General features: G+C 33.6%; 1 protein-coding gene across 5 annotated transcripts in view; it reads right to left on the minus strand.

The window, feature by feature from the left end:
* Positions 1-19560, minus strand: part of Wdr59 (WD repeat domain 59) — an 88711-nt gene that overhangs the window by 21976 nt on the left and 47175 nt on the right. For 4 of the 5 annotated variants that reach the window (XM_069836267.1, XM_069836265.1, XM_069836264.1 and 1 more), the window contains exon 18: positions 10094-10123. The exons of the other annotated variant lie outside the window; for it this stretch is intronic. In XM_069836267.1, the coding sequence (XP_069692368.1) occupies positions 10094-10123 (30 nt within the window). The remainder of the gene's footprint in view (positions 1-10093; positions 10124-19560) is intronic. 5 annotated transcript variants of the gene reach the window in all.

A 19560-nucleotide genomic window follows, 5' to 3' on the forward strand; every position in this document is an offset into this window, starting at 1 on the left:
AGGGGGGGGGGGATTAAGGGGATATATCCCCTCCCGAAATTTTGAGAAAATACGAAACAAGAAACAAAAATAATATTAATTTTAATTCGAGAATGTATATAGGAATTAGAAAGTTTTCCACGTTAATTCTCTTTGCTAAAATGTTAAATTCCAAGAACTAAAATTTAATAGACAATAATTTATTACCAATATTAATCCTAGAAATTTCATATCCAAATCAACCACCCAAAAAACTGCAGGAAGACAAACACACAGAGTTCTTACTTCAAGATAGAGAGTCATGAAGAGTATTTTAGACTTTTAATTTTCCTTCTCTTCTTAGACTATTTCATTAGTCAGCTCAAGGGCAGGTTTTTAAATCATAAGGGAATCCTAAAGTCCATACAAACTTTTCTGCCTAAAAATAGTGCGAGCATCAGATGAAGATTGAGAAACTGCTGTTCAGGCTGTAGTAAATCAGTGGCCCAATGATGTTGATGCATCACCAGAGTCTTTCTTCAATGAATTGAAGATGTGGAGAAGAAATTTCCTTGATCAGAAAAATCTTCACCTAATACCTACTGATTTTATATCATCTTTGAACAGGTGCAATGAAATTATTTTTCCCTGCACTCGCAAGGCACTGAAACTTTTCTGCATGTTGCCTGTAACTACAGCAACACCAGAACGGTCGTTCTCAACTTTGCGGTGTTTGAAGACTTACTTGAGACGATGAGGGCACACAGATTAAATGGACTGGCCTTGATGTAGGTATATACATAAAAATGTGGAAGTAAAAGCTCATGAAATACTGGATGAAATGTCTAAGAAGCCTCGTCGCCTTCTTCTGTAAATGTCATTCTGTCATTGTTTTTGTATTGCAGTCATTGTAAATGTTAAAATAAAAAAATTATGGTTTTTTAACAATGCTCGCAATTTCCGAGGTTGTATCAGCTGGAATTTTTTTGCCTCAGGACTTCTTTTACATGCCAGTAAATGGACTGATATGAGGCCTGTCGCATTTAAACATACTTAAATGCCATCGAGTTGGATTGGGGTAGAACCCGCAACTTCGAGCACAGAAGGCTATACCGACTACGCTACTCAGGCCAACTTGTAAATGTTTGTGACTCAGAAACAAATTGTGAGTATATAAACTTATTTCTCCTTACTCCATTTTTACTATCTCCTCAAATCCCTCCCCGAAAAAAAATCCTGTGTCCACTCCTGACAATACTATTAATACATCTGAAAGAATATGGTCCAAAAAATTAAAACAAACATTGCTAGTAATACGATCTTTCCCTCTACCTATAATTTTGTATTAAAATTGTATGTTCTATAAAAAAAAACTGTATCTTTCTGTTTTTAGATTTACTCAGTCAATCAAAGGTTCAAATGTCGTGTTGCATCTTCAACTGTCTTAAGCTTTTGCAATGAATGTGTTCAGAAATAGACTTTTGGGTATTCCATCACCTCCTGCAACTTAAATGTCAAGTTCCAGGAAACAATGGAATATCTAAAAGCATCATCTTTCTGAACTGTCGCCATGTCTACAAAAAGAGCATCCCTACATTTTTATCAATATGGAAAATGTAAGTGGGTACAATATTAAGTGAAGTACTCTGAATTTCTCTAAAGCTTTAAAATGGTGTTGCTTATTTCACAGTCTGTTTCAGATTTAGCGTAGCCTAACAGATATTTGTGAGGACATACAAAGTACATGCTACAGAAATATGTATGTGAAGTCTAGGCAAGACAAGATATCGACAAGCAAGAAAACACTGTTGCTCAGCCCTCAAAAAGAAGTGTTGTACAGTAAGAAAATACCTTAAAATTATCTCAAAATTAGGCCAGACAAGAAATATTTTATTTCCTTACAAATGTTGCCCAAGTTGTTTTTCATTCCAATTTCAAACAAAACTTGGGTAACACAGTTCCCTACATCCATCTATATTGCACAATGCATACACATAAAACGGAACAAAGAGATGTATTAATTTATAATAAAAGAAACAATTTTAAAATAGACACATACAACAATTATGATGGCAAATGATTAAAACAGTCATTGATCACACAATATGGTATAGAGGCAATAGTGTGATTTTCAACGTGTTTAACATCTCTGTTGCAAGATGATGAATCACAGACTAGAAAAATCACAGTTTTCCTCCAGTGAAAGCCACCTATCAAAACACACTGTGCCCTGCTTTGTTTTTAGATAAAAATTTAACATACATATGTCTACAAGGAAACAAAATATCTATTACCTTGAAGACTTTTAAACAGGGAGACTTTCGATGAGGAAATGAGAATATACTCTGAAAGGAACAGATGAAATGGAACAAGTTTAACCATAATTACCCGAGCATTCTCCTTCCCTCATACATTTACTCCCTGTTATTGTAATCATAACTTTCTCAGAAGATTATATTTGCATTAACAGAGAGAAAATTTAAAAGCCATATTGGAAATCCGGTAAGCTACTTTATTAAGTTAAACACAAGGTCCGTCTATGCTTATCTGTTTAGAACAATTAACTAGAAGTTACTTGTAGATTTTTTTTTTTAAATGAATATTTAATGTTTTCGATTCAACTGAGTCATCTTCAGAAATTGTGCCATGAATACATAAATACATCTGTTTAAATATAATGTACATGTGTGTGAATCAATACAATGTGAAACACTAATAAAATTAAACAAAGTGCAAGCATCTGTTATGAGTCAATACAAATACATAATTTAAAATGTAAAATTTAAAACATCGATAAAATATTATGCATGTATGAATTGTTATGTAAGTAAAGTATTGAAAATGAAGAACTACAATGTGTTGCACAATCTATGACGAAGTGTGGAAATAATCTCCATATATTTCTGCTTAAAACATAATACATTGTACCACTGTATCTTGTAACTTCTAGATTTGTGCATTTTGACTTGACCACATGAGATTTGTTTACCCATATGATAACTACATATGGGCTATTCCATCTCAAATCGACCGAAATATAGAGAAAATTGACCTTGCAATTTTTAAATACAATGAAACTTTTTTCTGTCCGTTGACAACTTTGTGCAAAGTTTGAGGCATCAGAACTTCATAGTGTTTAAATTAAAAATATTTAAATTTATCGTATTTTCATAAAATTAGCAACTTTAAACTGTTGTGGCTCCGAAACCCTTTCACCCAATGATCAAAGCCATGGTCTATTTTGATGCTGAGAAATTATAGTTTATATTGACATGTAAACAGTTTTTCTTACTTTTTATGGAAATGGAGAAATTTAGATTTTTCTTCATTAAGACGCCTTTGCCCACAAAAAAATATTTTTAAAATATATGGTTAGATTCCGCATTGAAAGTACAAATATTTTTTTACTGGTGCACCGTTGATAAGAAAGTATTGAAAATATCAAATAAAGAAAATAAATAGTACGTGCGTGAACTAACCAGCTGACTGTAGGTAGTAGAGACAAGCAAGGCCAGGAGACAAACACGTGATGTGTTGTCTAGCTTTATCACAAGTTTTCATAAACACAGGAGTAAAATGACGCCCAATGCTCACTTATCTTCAGCTCTCGGCCAGTGTGTGGGGTACTGCGCCATTCAAGTCTAGGCGTGTGAAAATAATTTATTTAATACCCTCGAAACTTATTGCCATACCACTAAGCAAACAATGCCGAATCCCTCTTAATAATGCAAGGTTTTTTCTCAATATTTTTTACATTTTTACAAATGGGCAAAAAGCCTAAAAGTAAGTAAAATCAGATTATCTGTCTCTCTGTATACAATAAAAATAAGGATTACTTCTTAACATAACCTACCAAATGTCAGCTTCAAAATGAGCTCCCGTTCAATGTTCTGCAGTAAATGGTTCCAGAGTTCTGAGCGCTGAAAGAGGCTTGTTTTTATACAATACGCTAAATTTGTCATTCAATAGTACGGAAACCATTTGACTTTCGATAGTATAATTTTGAAAATGCACTCTCTTCACCATCTTGTATAAATAGGGAAAAAATTAGAGTATTAAAAAAATGCGAGGTTTTTTATTGATCGATTTCATATGGAATAGCCCATATATTTATCATACAATGTTTATTATTGCAGTTGTGTTCAATTTTCGAACAATTAACTATATTAGAATCCTATGAATTTTCATGTTCTGCCATAGACTGTGCAACATATCGCAGTACTCCATTTTTAATACTTTACTTACATAACAGTTCATACATGCATAATATTTTATCAATGTTTTAAATTTTATATTCATATTGATTCATAATAGATGCTTACACTTTGTTTAATTTTATTAGTATTTCACATTGTATTGGTTAACACATATGTACATTACATTTAAACAGATGTATTTATGTACTCATGGCACAATTTCTGAAAATGACTCAGTTGAGTCGAAAACGTTAAATATTCATTAAAAAAAATAACTTCTAGTTAATTGTTCCAAACAGATAAACACAGACGGACCTTATGTTTAACTTAACAGAGAGAGCCCAGCAGGAACTATACACTAACAAAGCATCATAAGAGAATAAAAAAAACAAGCTCCACAGATTATTGCAGCTCTGGTTTAAACATACAAATCTGTAACACTGGGGTTTGTAACTTCCACTAGTGCTGCTACCAACAGAGTACAGAATTACAGTAATTGTGAACCATTAACTGCAGTCACATTTCCTGTCCGGTACCAGTTTCCTTCGGGTAAACCACTAAAATGCAGCCATCTTCCATTAATGTGTAAGATGTCTCTGTCACTTTATTGAACTTACCAAATTGTCAAACAACTGGAAGCACATGATGCATATATTCATGACAGTAAAATCTGTAGGAGATAAAATACGTGGGCTGTTCATTAAAGACTGATCAATGTTCCTTCATTTTATGATTTTGATGGTTCTCAAAGTGTTCAAACAGTTCGCAATGTATTTTCTCAGTATTTTCGCCATATTCAGACACACACAGTGTAAAAATTGTATTATTTTTATTTTCTAAGTCATTAAGAATGATCTATGTGACAGTCATCAATTCTTTTGATCAATGAAAATTATTTCTGCCACAAAGATATTTCATTAAGTTTGGGAATAGTAATCACAGGGAACAGGGACACCAAAATGGACAATGAACCTACGAAAGTTAGGTTAGTCCCTTTCCCCATACTTCAACACAGGATACCATGTATCATTAACCCAGTTTCATTCCTTTTCTAAAGACTGTAAAGAACATTTGATAATCTTCAGAAATCTGTGTCAATAACAGGAATCTGAGAGACGAAAGAGCTATTCCATCTCAAATTGACCTAAATATAGAGAAAATTGACCTTACAATTTCTAAATACAATGAAACTTTTTTTGTACGTAGAGAACTGTGATGCAATGCTTTGTGCAAAGTTTGAGACATCAGACCTTCATAGTGTTTAAATTAAAAATATTTAAATTTATCGTATTTTCATGAAATCAGCAACTTTAAACTGTTGTAGCTCCGAAACCCTTTCACCCAATGATCAAAATCATGGTTTATTTTGATGCTGAGAAATTAAAGTTTATATTGACATATAAACAGATTTTCTTACTTTTTATGGAAATGGAGAAATTTAGATTTTTCCTCATTAAGATGCCTTTGGCTAGGAAAAAATATTTTAAAAATATATAGATTCCGCATAGAAAGTACAAATAAACACGTATTTTTTTCTGATGGTATGCTGATAAGAAAGTATTGAAAATATCAAATAAAAAAAATAAATAGTACGCGCGTGAACTAACCAGCTGACTGTCAGACGGGAGCTAGCCGAGACAACCAAGGCCAGGAGACAAACACGTGATGTGTCATCTAGCAGTCATGGCTGAACTAGCTTTATCACAGGTTTTCATAAACACAGGAGTAAAATGATGCCCAACGCTCGCTTATCTTCAGCTCTCGGCCAGTGCATGCGATACTGCACCGTTCAAGTCTAGACATGTGAAAATAATTTATTTAATACCCTCGAAACTTATTGCCATACCACTATGCAAACAATACCGAATCCCTCTTAATAATGCAAGGTTTTTTCTCAATATTTTTTTACATTTTTACAAATTAGCAAAAAGCCTAAAAGTAAGTAAAATCAGATTATCTGTCTCTCTGTGTACAACAAAAATAAGGATTACTTCTTAACCTAACCTACCAAATGTCAGCTTCAAAATAAGCTCTCGTTCAATGTTCTGCAGTAAATGGTTCCAGAGGTCTGAGCGCTGAAAGAGGCTTGTTTTTATAAAATACGCTAAATTTGTCACTCAATAATATGAAAACCGTTTGACTTTTGATAGTATATTTTTTAAAATGCACTCTCCTCAGCACCTTGTATAAATAGGGAAAAAATTAGAGTATAAAAAAATGCGAGGTTTTTTACTGATCGATTTCATATGGAATAGCCCGAAAAGGCTCTAAATTTACACTAATGACCCAAAATGTATTTATGCAAGTAGTAATAAAACTTAAAACAGAAATACCGACTGAAAAAGAAAATTCGATGTCACAATGTAAACCAATTAATGAAAGATAAGGCCTCTGTCAAGGCTATACAACTGGGATCTGCATTATAACCACTATATCTGGGCTGTAAGGAGAATCAGGAATACACAAGAACTCTATTTGGGCAAGCTTTTAAGAACGTCAAAATGCTGCTTCTTACACATCACAAGGTCTGGATTGCAAAGTGAATCAGAACATTTCTGGCAATTATTTTGGCAGTACATTCAAAGTTTATTTAGCATACTCCTCCTCACATGTTACCTCTACCTAAGTATTGTAATAGAGACAAAAACCAAATATTTTTTAACTACCATTAATACATGTCACGAGTTGAAACAATTGTGGATTGTAAAGTAATAAGAGATGAAAATATAGCAATTGCAATAAACGTGATTGAAGTAAGAAGCTTGCTTTTTGCTCCTTTTTTCAGTTTTCTTCACATTTCATCACAATTGCAACCCTTTGAAGCCAGTTTCATTATTTTGAATTAATGTTAAAAATGGATATTTCCACGATAAACTGTATTTTCATCGAAATATGAATGATTTTGAAAAAAAGTATAATGTTTTTTTAATAAATTTTTCAGATTTCGTTTTGTTCTTCGGGATGTGGCCAAAAAAACTTTGTTTTTGTGGTCTGGCATACCGTAACCATGCATGTGCAATCTGCTTTCTTCTTACACGGAGTATGTGAACCAGAGAATATAACTCTAATACTCTCTGACATGAACATGGAAACTGTTCCTGGGCAGGGGTGAAGCAGTTTGTAATATTCGATTGCTTATTTTTTAATTATAATAATTAGGGCTAGGATTTTGATGAAATTGCATCTTTTTTCTAGTAAGTCAGAAACTTTGCTGCTTTAGTATTTATATGTTATGTGATAAACTGAGTGTTTTAAAACATACCTGTTACGGCATTTTATTGCATTTTTTACCTCTTACAACTCATAAGAGCATTTTTTGTTTTATTCGGTCATTTTTGGGTTATTTTCATTTAATTTTGGCCATAAATCCCCATTATTAATGTAAAATATTATTTATTTCCTTTGATATTGTCTCTACATATTTTTTCAATTAATACCCATTATTTTGTATATTATTTTAATCGTTTTTCTACACAAATATTGCCCTTTCAACGTAGTACACCCCACGTAATGGATCAGTCCAACTACCCCTTCAATATAGACTCCTCTATACCTACTAGTCCCGGATAAGAGTGGCCTTGTGGTGGACTACATGGAACTACATCAGGTAAAATAATTAATTAAAGTGTACTACTTAGGAAAATTATGTAAAATTAAATAAACTTGAATGTTGGGAATGTTGGTACTACAATTTAATTTAATTACTAGTTTAAATATTAATATTCCTTCTAAGCCAATTATGTAAGATCAATTTTTAGGGCATTTTTTAAAGATTTTTAGTTCCTAAATGCATTGTTTTTAAGACATTTTTCCATGATTTATAGGTCATCAAAATCCTAGTCCTAATAATGATTGTAAATTGCTGTTGAATTTAGATATGAACGTTCATTCAGTGTTATACAGTTACAGCAAAATGGGTCATCCTCAACGTATGATCAAGTGCTTAAAGGAGCACAGAAGTACATTTTATGTGACAGTAGCATTTTAATGTGTGGGACAATACTCGACTTTAGTGCGGAAAAAAGATACCTTAAAAACATATTAAAACTGCATCCCATAATAAAAACATGGTTTTTGTTTTTTGTTTCTATCTTTTCCTTTTTGGCAACATAATTGAAACTATAGTTTTTCAACTAAACACTAACATTGATGAGGTATGTCCATTACCATTTAGGCTATACGAGGTGATTCACAAGGAGTTACCGCAACTTAGGGACTTATTTCTGAAGACATTCTGAGCAAAAACTGTCATATAAACATGTGTTTATTCTCTTATTTTCAGCATTACATTAATTTGAAGTTTATAATTTTTTCCCCCTTTTAGTTTTAAGGGCAGAAGAATGTTACAAATAGGGAATGAACTACTCAGAAGTATAATTTCTTTAACTGGTTAATATTTTGAAGCTAAAAATGTGTTCTTGATTTTCCTTAGTTACGGTACTTTGTACAGCTTTTTTTTTTCTTTCTAATTTTTAACTAAAACTTACATTATTCTTACACATTTATCACAACAATTGTTACAGATCACACGACTGTTAGAAATTTGATTCTTTACAGTTCAATTTTGCATCCTAATGTACAGTCTTAAAGAGTTCACAAGAAGGACGTGATATGTAACAATTGTTATGATAAATGTGAATTTTTTTAGTACGTTATTTTACGACAATTTATCAGCATCTGAGGTTATTTAGCGTCTTAATGAAATGAAGGTGATAATGCCGGTGAAATGAGTCTGGGGTCCAACACCGAAAGTTACCTAGCATTTGCTCATATTGGGTTGAGGGAAAACCCCGGAAAAAACCTCAACAAGGTAACTTGCCCCAACCGGGAATCGAACCCGGGCCACCTGGTTTCGCGACCAGACGCGCTAACCGTTACTCCACAGGTGTGGACAATAAATGTGTAAGAAAACTGTAATTTTGTAGTTGAAAATTGAAAAAAAGTTCTGTATAAAACAACTAGGGAATTAACAGCACATATTTTGCTTCAGAATACTAGCCAATTAAAGAAATTATACTTCTGAATAGTTCATTCTTTAATTTTACTCGTAATATTATTTTACCCTTAAAACTAAAGAAAAAAAGGAATTTTAACAACTTCTAATCAGTGTAACTCTGAAATTACTGAGACTAGGATCATGTATATGCCATTTGTTGCTCAAAATGTCTTCGGGAATGTGCTCCATAAGGGGCAGTAACTCCTCGTGAATCACCCTGTATATATTATTTTCAATTACCCCTGGTTTTAGCTAATAAAACCAATTCTTAAAAACATTTCTGTTATAAATACAAAAATTTAAAGTTATAATTTCGCATCTCTAGTAGGCCTAATAAGTTATTGATGAATTAAACAATGGCTAACTGAATTTTCACTGTCTAATGAGAACTGTGCTAATAATAATAATAATAAAAAATCAATCTTTATTGAAGCCCTTCTAATATTTTCTGCTTGTTTATTGAATGTGATGTTGCACACTAACCGAGGACACTACTTAGCATGCAGCTCTCTTTGTCACTATTGACAGATGAGCATCTATATCAGAGCAAGAAAGCTTCTTCCAACAGATTTTAAATTCTTACACAAGACACAATGTTAATACGCAATAAATAACAAAAGAAGTGCACAAATTAGTGACATTCAGGTACAAACTTCAGCTACTGTACAGTTAACAAAACTAATATGCGGATAAGATAATAATAGCTTGGGACTGCTTTCAGTAACACTAATGCCTTTCACTAACACATTTAAAGCAATGCAAGCAATAATGAAACAGAAAGCGGAATAAGAATCGTCATGATCCAGCCAAAGAAAATGCTGCCTTCATGCCAAGGAGGATATCTAGGAATCTGATGTACAGCAATGTCATATGAACTGTGGTTGTTAAAACATATCAAATAAAACCCTCCATTTGTGTTAGTGATAAAGCACCCATACTTTACCTTGAGCCACCACTTCCCAGTTGCAAGACGCTATAATAATAAAACAAACACATCAGTCCTAATCGAGTATCGTAGATTACCAAATCGTACAGCTAGAATCAATTATTTTTTGAATGGAGTTATAACCAAAAACACTTGCTTACTCTACATGCCACAACACAAAAGGAGCTATCTATTGTGGCATCTTGTGCTGGATCAAAAGTGAAGGGTTGAGGGGGAGGGAGGAACATATATATATAAATAAAAAACTGAGTGGAAGAAATGTGGTTTATATGAAATTAATGTAGAATTCAACTTTTAACTATTAAACCTAATACAGTAAAATACCAGTATAACGAAATCATAAGGGACCTCTAAAATTACCTCGTTATAGTGAAATTTGTTATATCGAAATACGTTACTTTTCTTTAAAAAGCAAGCTTGTATATTTACCTCCACACTGTAAATTCCGCATATTTTGTGTGCAGGTGTGGAAAATATCCTTAACTAAAATGAAAAGGTTAAAGGTACAGTCACATGTCACTACTTTTGCTGCGCAACTTTTGTACTGCAGCTGCAAAAGTTGCGTGTCATGTTCACATGTAAGTCAATAGTAGCGCGCTGCACGCTAATTTTCGTGCTGTGCAACCCGAGCGCTGCAAAAGTTGCAACTGGAGGTTGCCAGTCTGTTCACACACAAGGCACTACTTTTGCAGCCACGGTCTAGCTCCATGTTGATTCTTCAATAAACATTTTGTGGTTATGTTCACATCAGAGTTTCAGATTATTATTATTTTTATTATAAAGCTATATACTTCAATGATAACCAACAGCATATTCTCGTAAGCAATGGTGGCAACCATCCTGTTTGAAACTACACTATGAAAAAAAAAAAAAAAAAATGAATTAGGCAACACTGGTCGCAACTTAAGCCTAGTTCAGACGGTGCTAGTTTCTGTGATGGATTCCAAGGTGGCTGCGCTGATGGCTGCCCTGCATGCTCACTTGCTGGCTCCCGTATTGGCTACGGTGATGGTAGTTGTTCACACGGAGCTGGCTCTTTTCACAGTTCAAATTGGAAAATCATCTGCTGCTTCATCTGTTGCCAACACTCACGGTCAAAAAGAAACTAAACCGTGAGTGGAAAACAACTAAAGTCCTACATTAACAGTAGTAAATGTCGTAATAAAGTAATTAAGCCATAAGTGCAAAACAGCTAAAGTCCAATATTTAATTGTTGTTTCTTAGAAACTGTAGGATATAGAAAAATCAGGTTTAGTTGGAAAACAACGAACATGGCGACATGGTTTCAGTGGTGATATTATATGATCATCTTTGGTTTCCGGCCTGCAAACCATCACGAAAAATAGCAAGGAACCTACCCTCGAAATCCAGCAAGCTAGCCATCCACGGAGCCACCAGAGCACATTACTTCCGGCAAGTGAGCACGCAGGCTACCCATCAGTGCAGCCAACTTGGAATCCATCACAGAAACACGCACTGTCTGGACCAGGCTTTATGCAAAAGTTTCAAAAAAACCGATATAAAAAATGCTGAAACTGCAACCCTAAGAGCTCTGTTTACACGTCGCTATTTTTAAGCTGCACACAGCATGAAAAAGTAGTGGGCAACTGCTACTTTTCGGGTTGCACCATTGTTCACACATCGCAGCACGAGAGTTGCGCAGTATTTTGTACTTAGCACTGTAAAAGTAGCGATGTGTGACCGTACCTTAACTAGCATTGCATTTGAAAAGAATAAGTTTAAAGGGAGACATAAAAAGAAGTACAAAATTCAAGATTCACGAAGCATTTTGTAGAACAAGAGGTGTCATGTTGCTTGGGATGCCATTTTATGGGATTAGTGACCTGTGATTGGTAGAAGGAAACTAAATGGAGAGAACAAGGTAACAACTGCATGAAAAAGACTGACACAACTGAATTTCTTCATTAAAAATGTACATTTTTTTTTGGCAAGGGAACGAAAGTTTTATTTCATTAGGCCTACACTGATTTTTTTTCGTAAAAACAAAATTCGTTAAGTGATATAACTTAACATCAAATTACATGGAAAAAAGGCAGGGGACAAAAAATAATTTCGTAATACTGAATATTTCGTTATACTGGCGTTCGTTGTAATGACATTTTACTGTACATAACTACTGTTATATGTATATTTCATTAACGAAGAAAAGAAGAATATGGGAAGTCAAGAGTTTCAATATTTGCACTTTCTATGTGATTTTACTGTAAAACTTAGTAACAATTATGTTATATAACTAAATGTATTAAATTTTATGACAAATTTAAAATTTTGTTAGTAAAAAAAAACACTTATTCACAACTGGAAGGGGTGCGCCGTCACACAAATGAAGAAATTAATTGGGAGACAAAAAAAACAAGAATTAACAATTCACTGCATGCAGTCAATAGCACATGTAATCAGTTGGCAAATGACCAACTGTTTTAAGTGTGATAGTGAAAAATGGAACCTCCATGAACCTATCTACCATATCTGGTCAACTGAAAAATAAAAATGAACTGCATTAATGGTACAGTCATAGACAAGCAACAATGCAGTTAACACAATTACAGATACTCCCATTTTTTGCTAACATTTTGAGCTAATCTAATTTGAATTGCTTATCTTTCATTTGTGACTTTTTCAATGATAAATTTCGCACTGCACGATTGAATATGACTGTACAATTTTTCTCAAAAGTTATTCTGATTCTAAGACAATAAAGAATACATGCAAGTACAATAGTAGATAAAAAATATTTACTTTGATAAGTGCAGAACCAATAACACAAAAAAGTTTTCTGCCAAAAACACAAACAGTACATTAGGCAAAGGAATGCTTCCAGACACACCACATAACAAATGCTCACCAATGTCAGAAGTCCATCTGGGCTGTTCCTCACAGTTTCAAACCATGTGCAGTAAAGAGTATTACAAAAAAAAGTACCAGGAGAATGAACATACTTTACCTGCATCAAAACTTAACCGGGATGACTCACAAGTGTTAAATCTATATCATTTTGCAACCAAGAATATGTGCCTAAAGACTATACAACTTACAACTAGGTTCATAAACCTAAGATATAGCCAGCATTAATCCATTCTTACCTTGGTTAATTATTTACACATTGAAAATGTATGCACTTAAACATATTTTCAGACATTTTCTGTTACTAGTTTCCTAAAAGAAATATATGACGAATCACAAATAAATAAAACATGCAAGGCAAATGCAACGAGTGTGGAATTAAAATAATTTAACTTATCATGTGTTTATGGACAGTGCCACTGTCTCAGGGCAGAACTTCTAGGTCCGCGGCTCTGACTAAGTGAGGTGTTGAAATATCAGTCAAATAATTCCTGATTATTGCATTAATGACAAAGTAACAATACACTACTTCGTATTAAACTACAAAGCATCAAAGAAGAAACACAAATTTAGAAGTAGAAGCCAGCACATTCTCAGTAGGAACTAATCCCCGTTTCAGTTTGGTTGATAGGCTTTCCCCTCTACTCACACTCTTTACCATCCGTGAAGGGGAAGATGCTACTGTCTATCTTACTAACGTTCGACTGATTGACTTTGAACATAGTGAAAATTCTTATTATTGAAAATGTTTACCGATAATCTATATTTCGAAAATCTATACTAAGCGTTTGTGTTTTATTTTATCGTTGTTTATGTCAACTGGCAGATTAAAAAGCTACTGACAGCAGAAGATAAATGTTTTCTTCACCGTTAGTTGTTACTCTAAGCATACACAACAGGACAATCTGCACTGTGTCACTCCCCCCTGACTTCATAATACAAACTAACATCCCTTAATTTAATTAATTATTAGTTGAAAATACTGTAAGAACGACACTAAAATATGTTGTTGTTGTTTTCTAATGCCAGGCGTTTGACAATAAAGTCATTTGACCTCTTGCATTCCAATATTTTTCAAAGATATTATCATGATCAGCCACTGAAGCACAGATTTTGAGGTGTTCCGAATCCATTTCTTGGTTTGAGTTGCACAATGGGCAGCTAGGGGACTGATATATTCCAATTCTATGCAGGTGTTTAGCCAAACAATCATGGCCTGTTGCCAATCTAAATGCAGCTACAGACGATTTTCGTGGTAAATCGGGAATTAACTGTGGATTATGAAGCAGAGAATTCCATTTTTTCCCTTGAGATTGTGTTATCAAATTTTGTTTGTTGAAGTCTAAGTATGTAGATTTAATAAATCTCTTCACAGAGTAATACGTAGATTTAGTAACAGGTCTGTAAGTAGCTGTGCTGCTCTTCTTTGCTAAAGCATCCGCATTCTCGTTTCCCAGGATTCCACAGTGGGATGGTATCTATTGGAATACAATTCTTTTATTGAGTGATATTAATTGAGAGAGCATTTTATTTATTTCTGCTGTTTGAGATGAAGGTGTGTGTTTAGAGACTATTGATAGAATAGCTGCTTTGGAGTCTGACAATATAACTGCATTTTTAAATTTACTGATGTGGCATAGAAGATTCCTGAGACATTCACTTATTGCAATGATTTCACCATCAAAACTTGTTGTTCCATACCCACGTGATCTATAAAGTGAGAAGAGACAGCACGTAACACCTGCACCGGCACCTTGTTCTCTGGAGAGCAAGGATCCGTCGGTGTATAAATGAAGCCAGTTTTGTGGAGGGTACCTAATATTAATTGTCTCTAAAGACAATTGTTTCAGTATTTCAGTGTTTACTTCTGAATTCAATATTTCTTCTGTTAAATTTAGATTATATTCTATATTTAATAGAGTTAAAGGGTTTGGTTTAATTTGTAAGTATTCTTTTAAATTCGGGATATTGATTTTCTGTTTTAATTCTTGAACAATGGATATGAAACTTTTTTGAGTTTTCAATCTACAGAGAGGACTGTATGAATGGACACTAAAATATACTGATACATGTAATTGTCAAACATCTGTGTCAATGTATTTTATATCCACTGATGTACTTTATTTAATATTTTATTTTCTTGCGTGTACAACTTGGGGGGGGGGGGGTGCAGGTATAAGAGGTAACAGCTACCGCCCTGTTACTGACGGACTCAGGGCAAGTAGAAGGGGAAAGAAATGCCTTCGCATCCTCTCAACTTAAAAATTAAAAAAACAGAAACGTGACTCAAGTAAAAACTAGTTTAATCTTTCTTTTAGATACAGAACATTTTTCTGTATACCACTCAAGAAAAATTGTAACAAAAATTACAGCATTGGCCCTTATAAAAATTGCGTTGATGCTGCCAGCAATGTATTCATTAGTTAAAGAGCTTCATTCCTTCATTCATGGCCCAGATTATGCTTCTACTATAACAATGATCAAATGGAATGCGTAAACGCTTATACCCAGTCATTCATGATGTCTCTTTGTACAGTCAATTCCAACAATAACAATGACATATTAATTAATAAATTAATAATTTTAACGATTCTTTAATTCAGTGATTTTTATCCTTATACAATGGGGCCCATGTTAAAAACAGTTGCCGTAGATCTGTGATTTCGTTGTCAGATGAACTTAAAAAAAAATAGAAGGAACGTTTCTTAGCATGTAAAACCTCGACAGAATAGTGAACTTAATTTTACTTTAATAAAAAATTATTATTCGTACATATGTTGGGAATGCTTAGTAAATGCGAGGAGTATAAAGATAGAAATAGTTAATTTAACATTATCTAATAACAGTCTTACTAATAAACCATGTATAGTTTTTATACGAGACTTATGCAGAGTTGAGACAGAAAACATTACTAATAAACCATGCACAAGTGATGGACGTATAAACAGCCTGTAACTATACAATGGGAATTGCTTTGCAGTAGTTACAGACACGAAACCCCTTGTTTAAGCGTTGTATATAGAGAAAAAATGGCTGTCCCTTTAACAGCTGTTTGCATCGACTGTCATTTTATGATGATGTTTACCTTGTAACCACAGAAGAACAAACCAAAGATCATAGGTTTATTAGAATAATATTGCTGTAGCTTGTACTCTTTGACCAAAATGTAGTGTGGTAATCGATTAGAGCCAGTTGTACTAACAATATTTAACACGCAACACTAGAGCACTCTACCGGATGCAGTAGAGAACCTTTCGTAACGAAGTAATGACGAAACTATGACGTAGCTGTGTAACAGTTGTACTGTTATACACGACGTATGTAGTGATTATTAGTAAGGAATTTACACACAACTTATAAACAAGCTACTCATTGTATAAGTATAATGGCCGGTTTGTCCAAGTATTGTTAGAAGACTTAACGACTGTTAAACCTTCAACAGTTTGTTAAATACAGTTTTTCCATTTGTTCAACACCAGTTTGGCTTAACAGATCCTTAACCGTTTGTTAACTTTAAATGTAGGATTTCAGGCCGTTAACTCATTTAACACACAGTTAAACATGGCGGATAACACCACAGCTGTTCAGACAAAAGTTGTGAAAATAACATGTAATGTTTCTCTTTGAGGAATGTTTACAGTAAGGGCCTGTTTCACCAAGCTTCGGTAAATCAGTCCAAATGAAACATTAACTAGTACTGAACATTGAAATATTTACACGATTACGTTTGTATGTGAGCTGTGTCCGTAGACTTGAAGCCTACCAGCTATATGTGCCTCGTCGCGCTGGTTACGTCATGACACCCCGATGGAGTAGTCAGTAGTGTGTTGGCTTGCCATCCCAGTGGCCCGTGTTCGGTTCTCGGCGATAACTTTTTTTTTTTTTAACGTAACTAATTTTTATACATGTTACCTTTCTTCATTTTTATAATTTTGTGTAGTGGAACTTATTATTTCGCAACTCTGGCTCCACTAGGAGAATTTAAAAAAACTCTTGGGAGATCAATTTTCTTCCCGAAATAAAACAAAGATAAACAAATTAAAGAAAAATAAAAGAAATACACATGTGGATCTAATACATTGTCCACATGCCATCGGCGCCTATCACTGCCTGGCATTTTCGGGGCATTGAGTCCACCAGATCTTGGAAACAGTTCTAGTCCTTAGCGAAATCTTCCCAGGTAGCCAGAACTTGATCCCAGAACTGATCTGGATTTTGAGGTGGGATGTCTCGATATTTGTCAATCCTCCTCTTTTTCATGCTTTTCCGTGAACCGTCTTTGAACGTTTATGGCAGTATGCGCGGGGTGATTATCCTGCTGGAAAATTAAATTTCCATCGGAGAGAAAACGATTATAAATTCCAAGAATCCAGCTCTTTTGCTTCTGTTTTAAGGCCAGTGCAAACATATCTTATCGCTACCTATAATATAATTCTAATAAACGAAAGTTAATATACCAATTAAGTTTTGTTATGTCTGAATGTACATTATGTATTAATTTAGTAATATTTCTTAGGTACCGGTATGTAGTTATAATAATCACTTTCATGTCTTAAAATAAAACTCAGTTGTATGTTACCTAGTTGAAATAGGCCACTTGTTCCAATTCACTAGCTACTATTAACTCTAGATTCTATGTTACTAGCTCTTCAACTATAGCCGATGTCAATAGTGCTTCAAAATATGCAGTGAGTAAATAATAAAATGTTTCAGCAGCAATTGCTTCTTTAGGACGAAATTACATATAATTTATACATGAACCTAAATTAGAGAATTTTATATGATACGGAATTCTCCTCGGGGTTTTCTGTGCAGTTGACTACACACACATTCGTGTAATTATTGTCACCTGTTGGTCATAATGCTGAGATTTTTCTAAACAGAAATTCATATTTAGCATTATAAAATGTAACCATACATAATAATTATTATTATTCAATGCAACTTTCATTTATCAATTCTCTGTACTGTATGAATCATGGCTACTGTAATAGGTTACGATTTTACACATGTTTCATGACTTACTCCATAGTACAGAATTTAAATAATAATATCAGCCAATAAGAAGTTGTCTTATATATGCAAAATCATTACCAACTGCTGTTCAGTAGTCAGAATAGTATTAACGACAGTTAAAGTTAAGTGTTGGTTATTTTAAACAAAATTATGTTGGAAAAATGGAAAACATCTTAACAAAACGTTAAAAATAAACCAGCTGTTAATTTAACATTTGTTACGCCAAATTAAACATTACTTGGAAAAACTGGCCATAAGACAGTTAAACGTCTGTATATAGAGTTTTTATTAGTAAGACCGTAATTCTAAAGTACTTAACTGTGGTGTTAATTTCCAAAATGAATCAAATTCTCTGTAATGACGTACTATTATTCAATACAATTTCAAACAACTAATTGGTGTCATACTGATGTGTAAATTGTTTTGACTATCAATTGCATTGTTGTCTCTAGACTAGGCTTCATGGAATGAGGAAGCAATTATGAAGTAATTAGTGAGAAGGCTCCACCTTGTTAAATTTAAATGCGGGGAGTACGAAGACAGAAATGAAAAGAAATATCAAACTTTTATTTCAAATCCCAAACATCCTTACAATCCCAACCATGGTCACAATAACAATCACGAACGACAAACATTTCACGAAATTATAGGGGTCTGATTAATCCTATTTTTTTCTTTACAACTCTGATATAATGTCGAATACTTCAAAACAGATGTTTGACAAACACAAGCCCAAGTAGATAAAAGATATTTGATAGTCACGGTGCTTGTGTTAGGATAAAAGTTTTATGTTTCGAGAACCTCTATGTTTCGAACTGCTTACAAATTCCTTCATCAAGACAATATAGTAGACCCCAAGAGTTACATACTTTATTGAGTCCATTTGCTTGGATAGCCCAACTGACTATGCTACCCTTCACTACGAGTATTTTACCTTGATGATGGAAACAGTAAGTAGTTCGAAGATATCAAGTCTAAACACACTGTGTAAAACCCAAAACTTTTCTTCTAAATCTCCAATTGTATTATTTTTATTAGGAGATCAACTCTATTAGAAATAGGGTTGCCAACCTCCTGTATTTCCCGGGATCTCCTGTATTTGTCCCTAATTTTTAACAGTCTCCCGACTCCGGTATTTTTCTTCATTTCGAACATTTTTCTCCCTTATTTTTGCGTCATGTAAAAATTGTAACGCTAAACATTTTATTTTGCCGTGAATGATGATGATTTATATGATGAATTTTGTTGTTCAAGAGATGCAATAAAATGTGCAGTATTTATAGACATAATGCTTGCCAAAAATGCGTTTTAGTGCTCACCCGTTTAAAATCAAACAGTGTTAATGTTATACATTTGGAAAAACTGGCTAGTTTTGTTCCAAGCATACCAAGTAGTAATGCTCATACAAAGAAGATGTTTCATCTCATGAACAATAATAATTAGATTTCGAAAAATGAGCTAAAACATTCAGAGCTAAAAACTGCAGCAGATTTCAACTATTACGTGAGACAAAATCTGTCTCAAAATACTCTTAATTTAAGCCTGGCTGTCGAAGTGTAGAATAAAGTTGATTTTTAGTAACT

This window comes from Periplaneta americana, chromosome 9 (assembly GCF_040183065.1).
Source record: "Periplaneta americana isolate PAMFEO1 chromosome 9, P.americana_PAMFEO1_priV1, whole genome shotgun sequence".
Lineage (NCBI taxonomy): Eukaryota > Metazoa > Arthropoda > Insecta > Blattodea > Blattidae > Periplaneta > Periplaneta americana.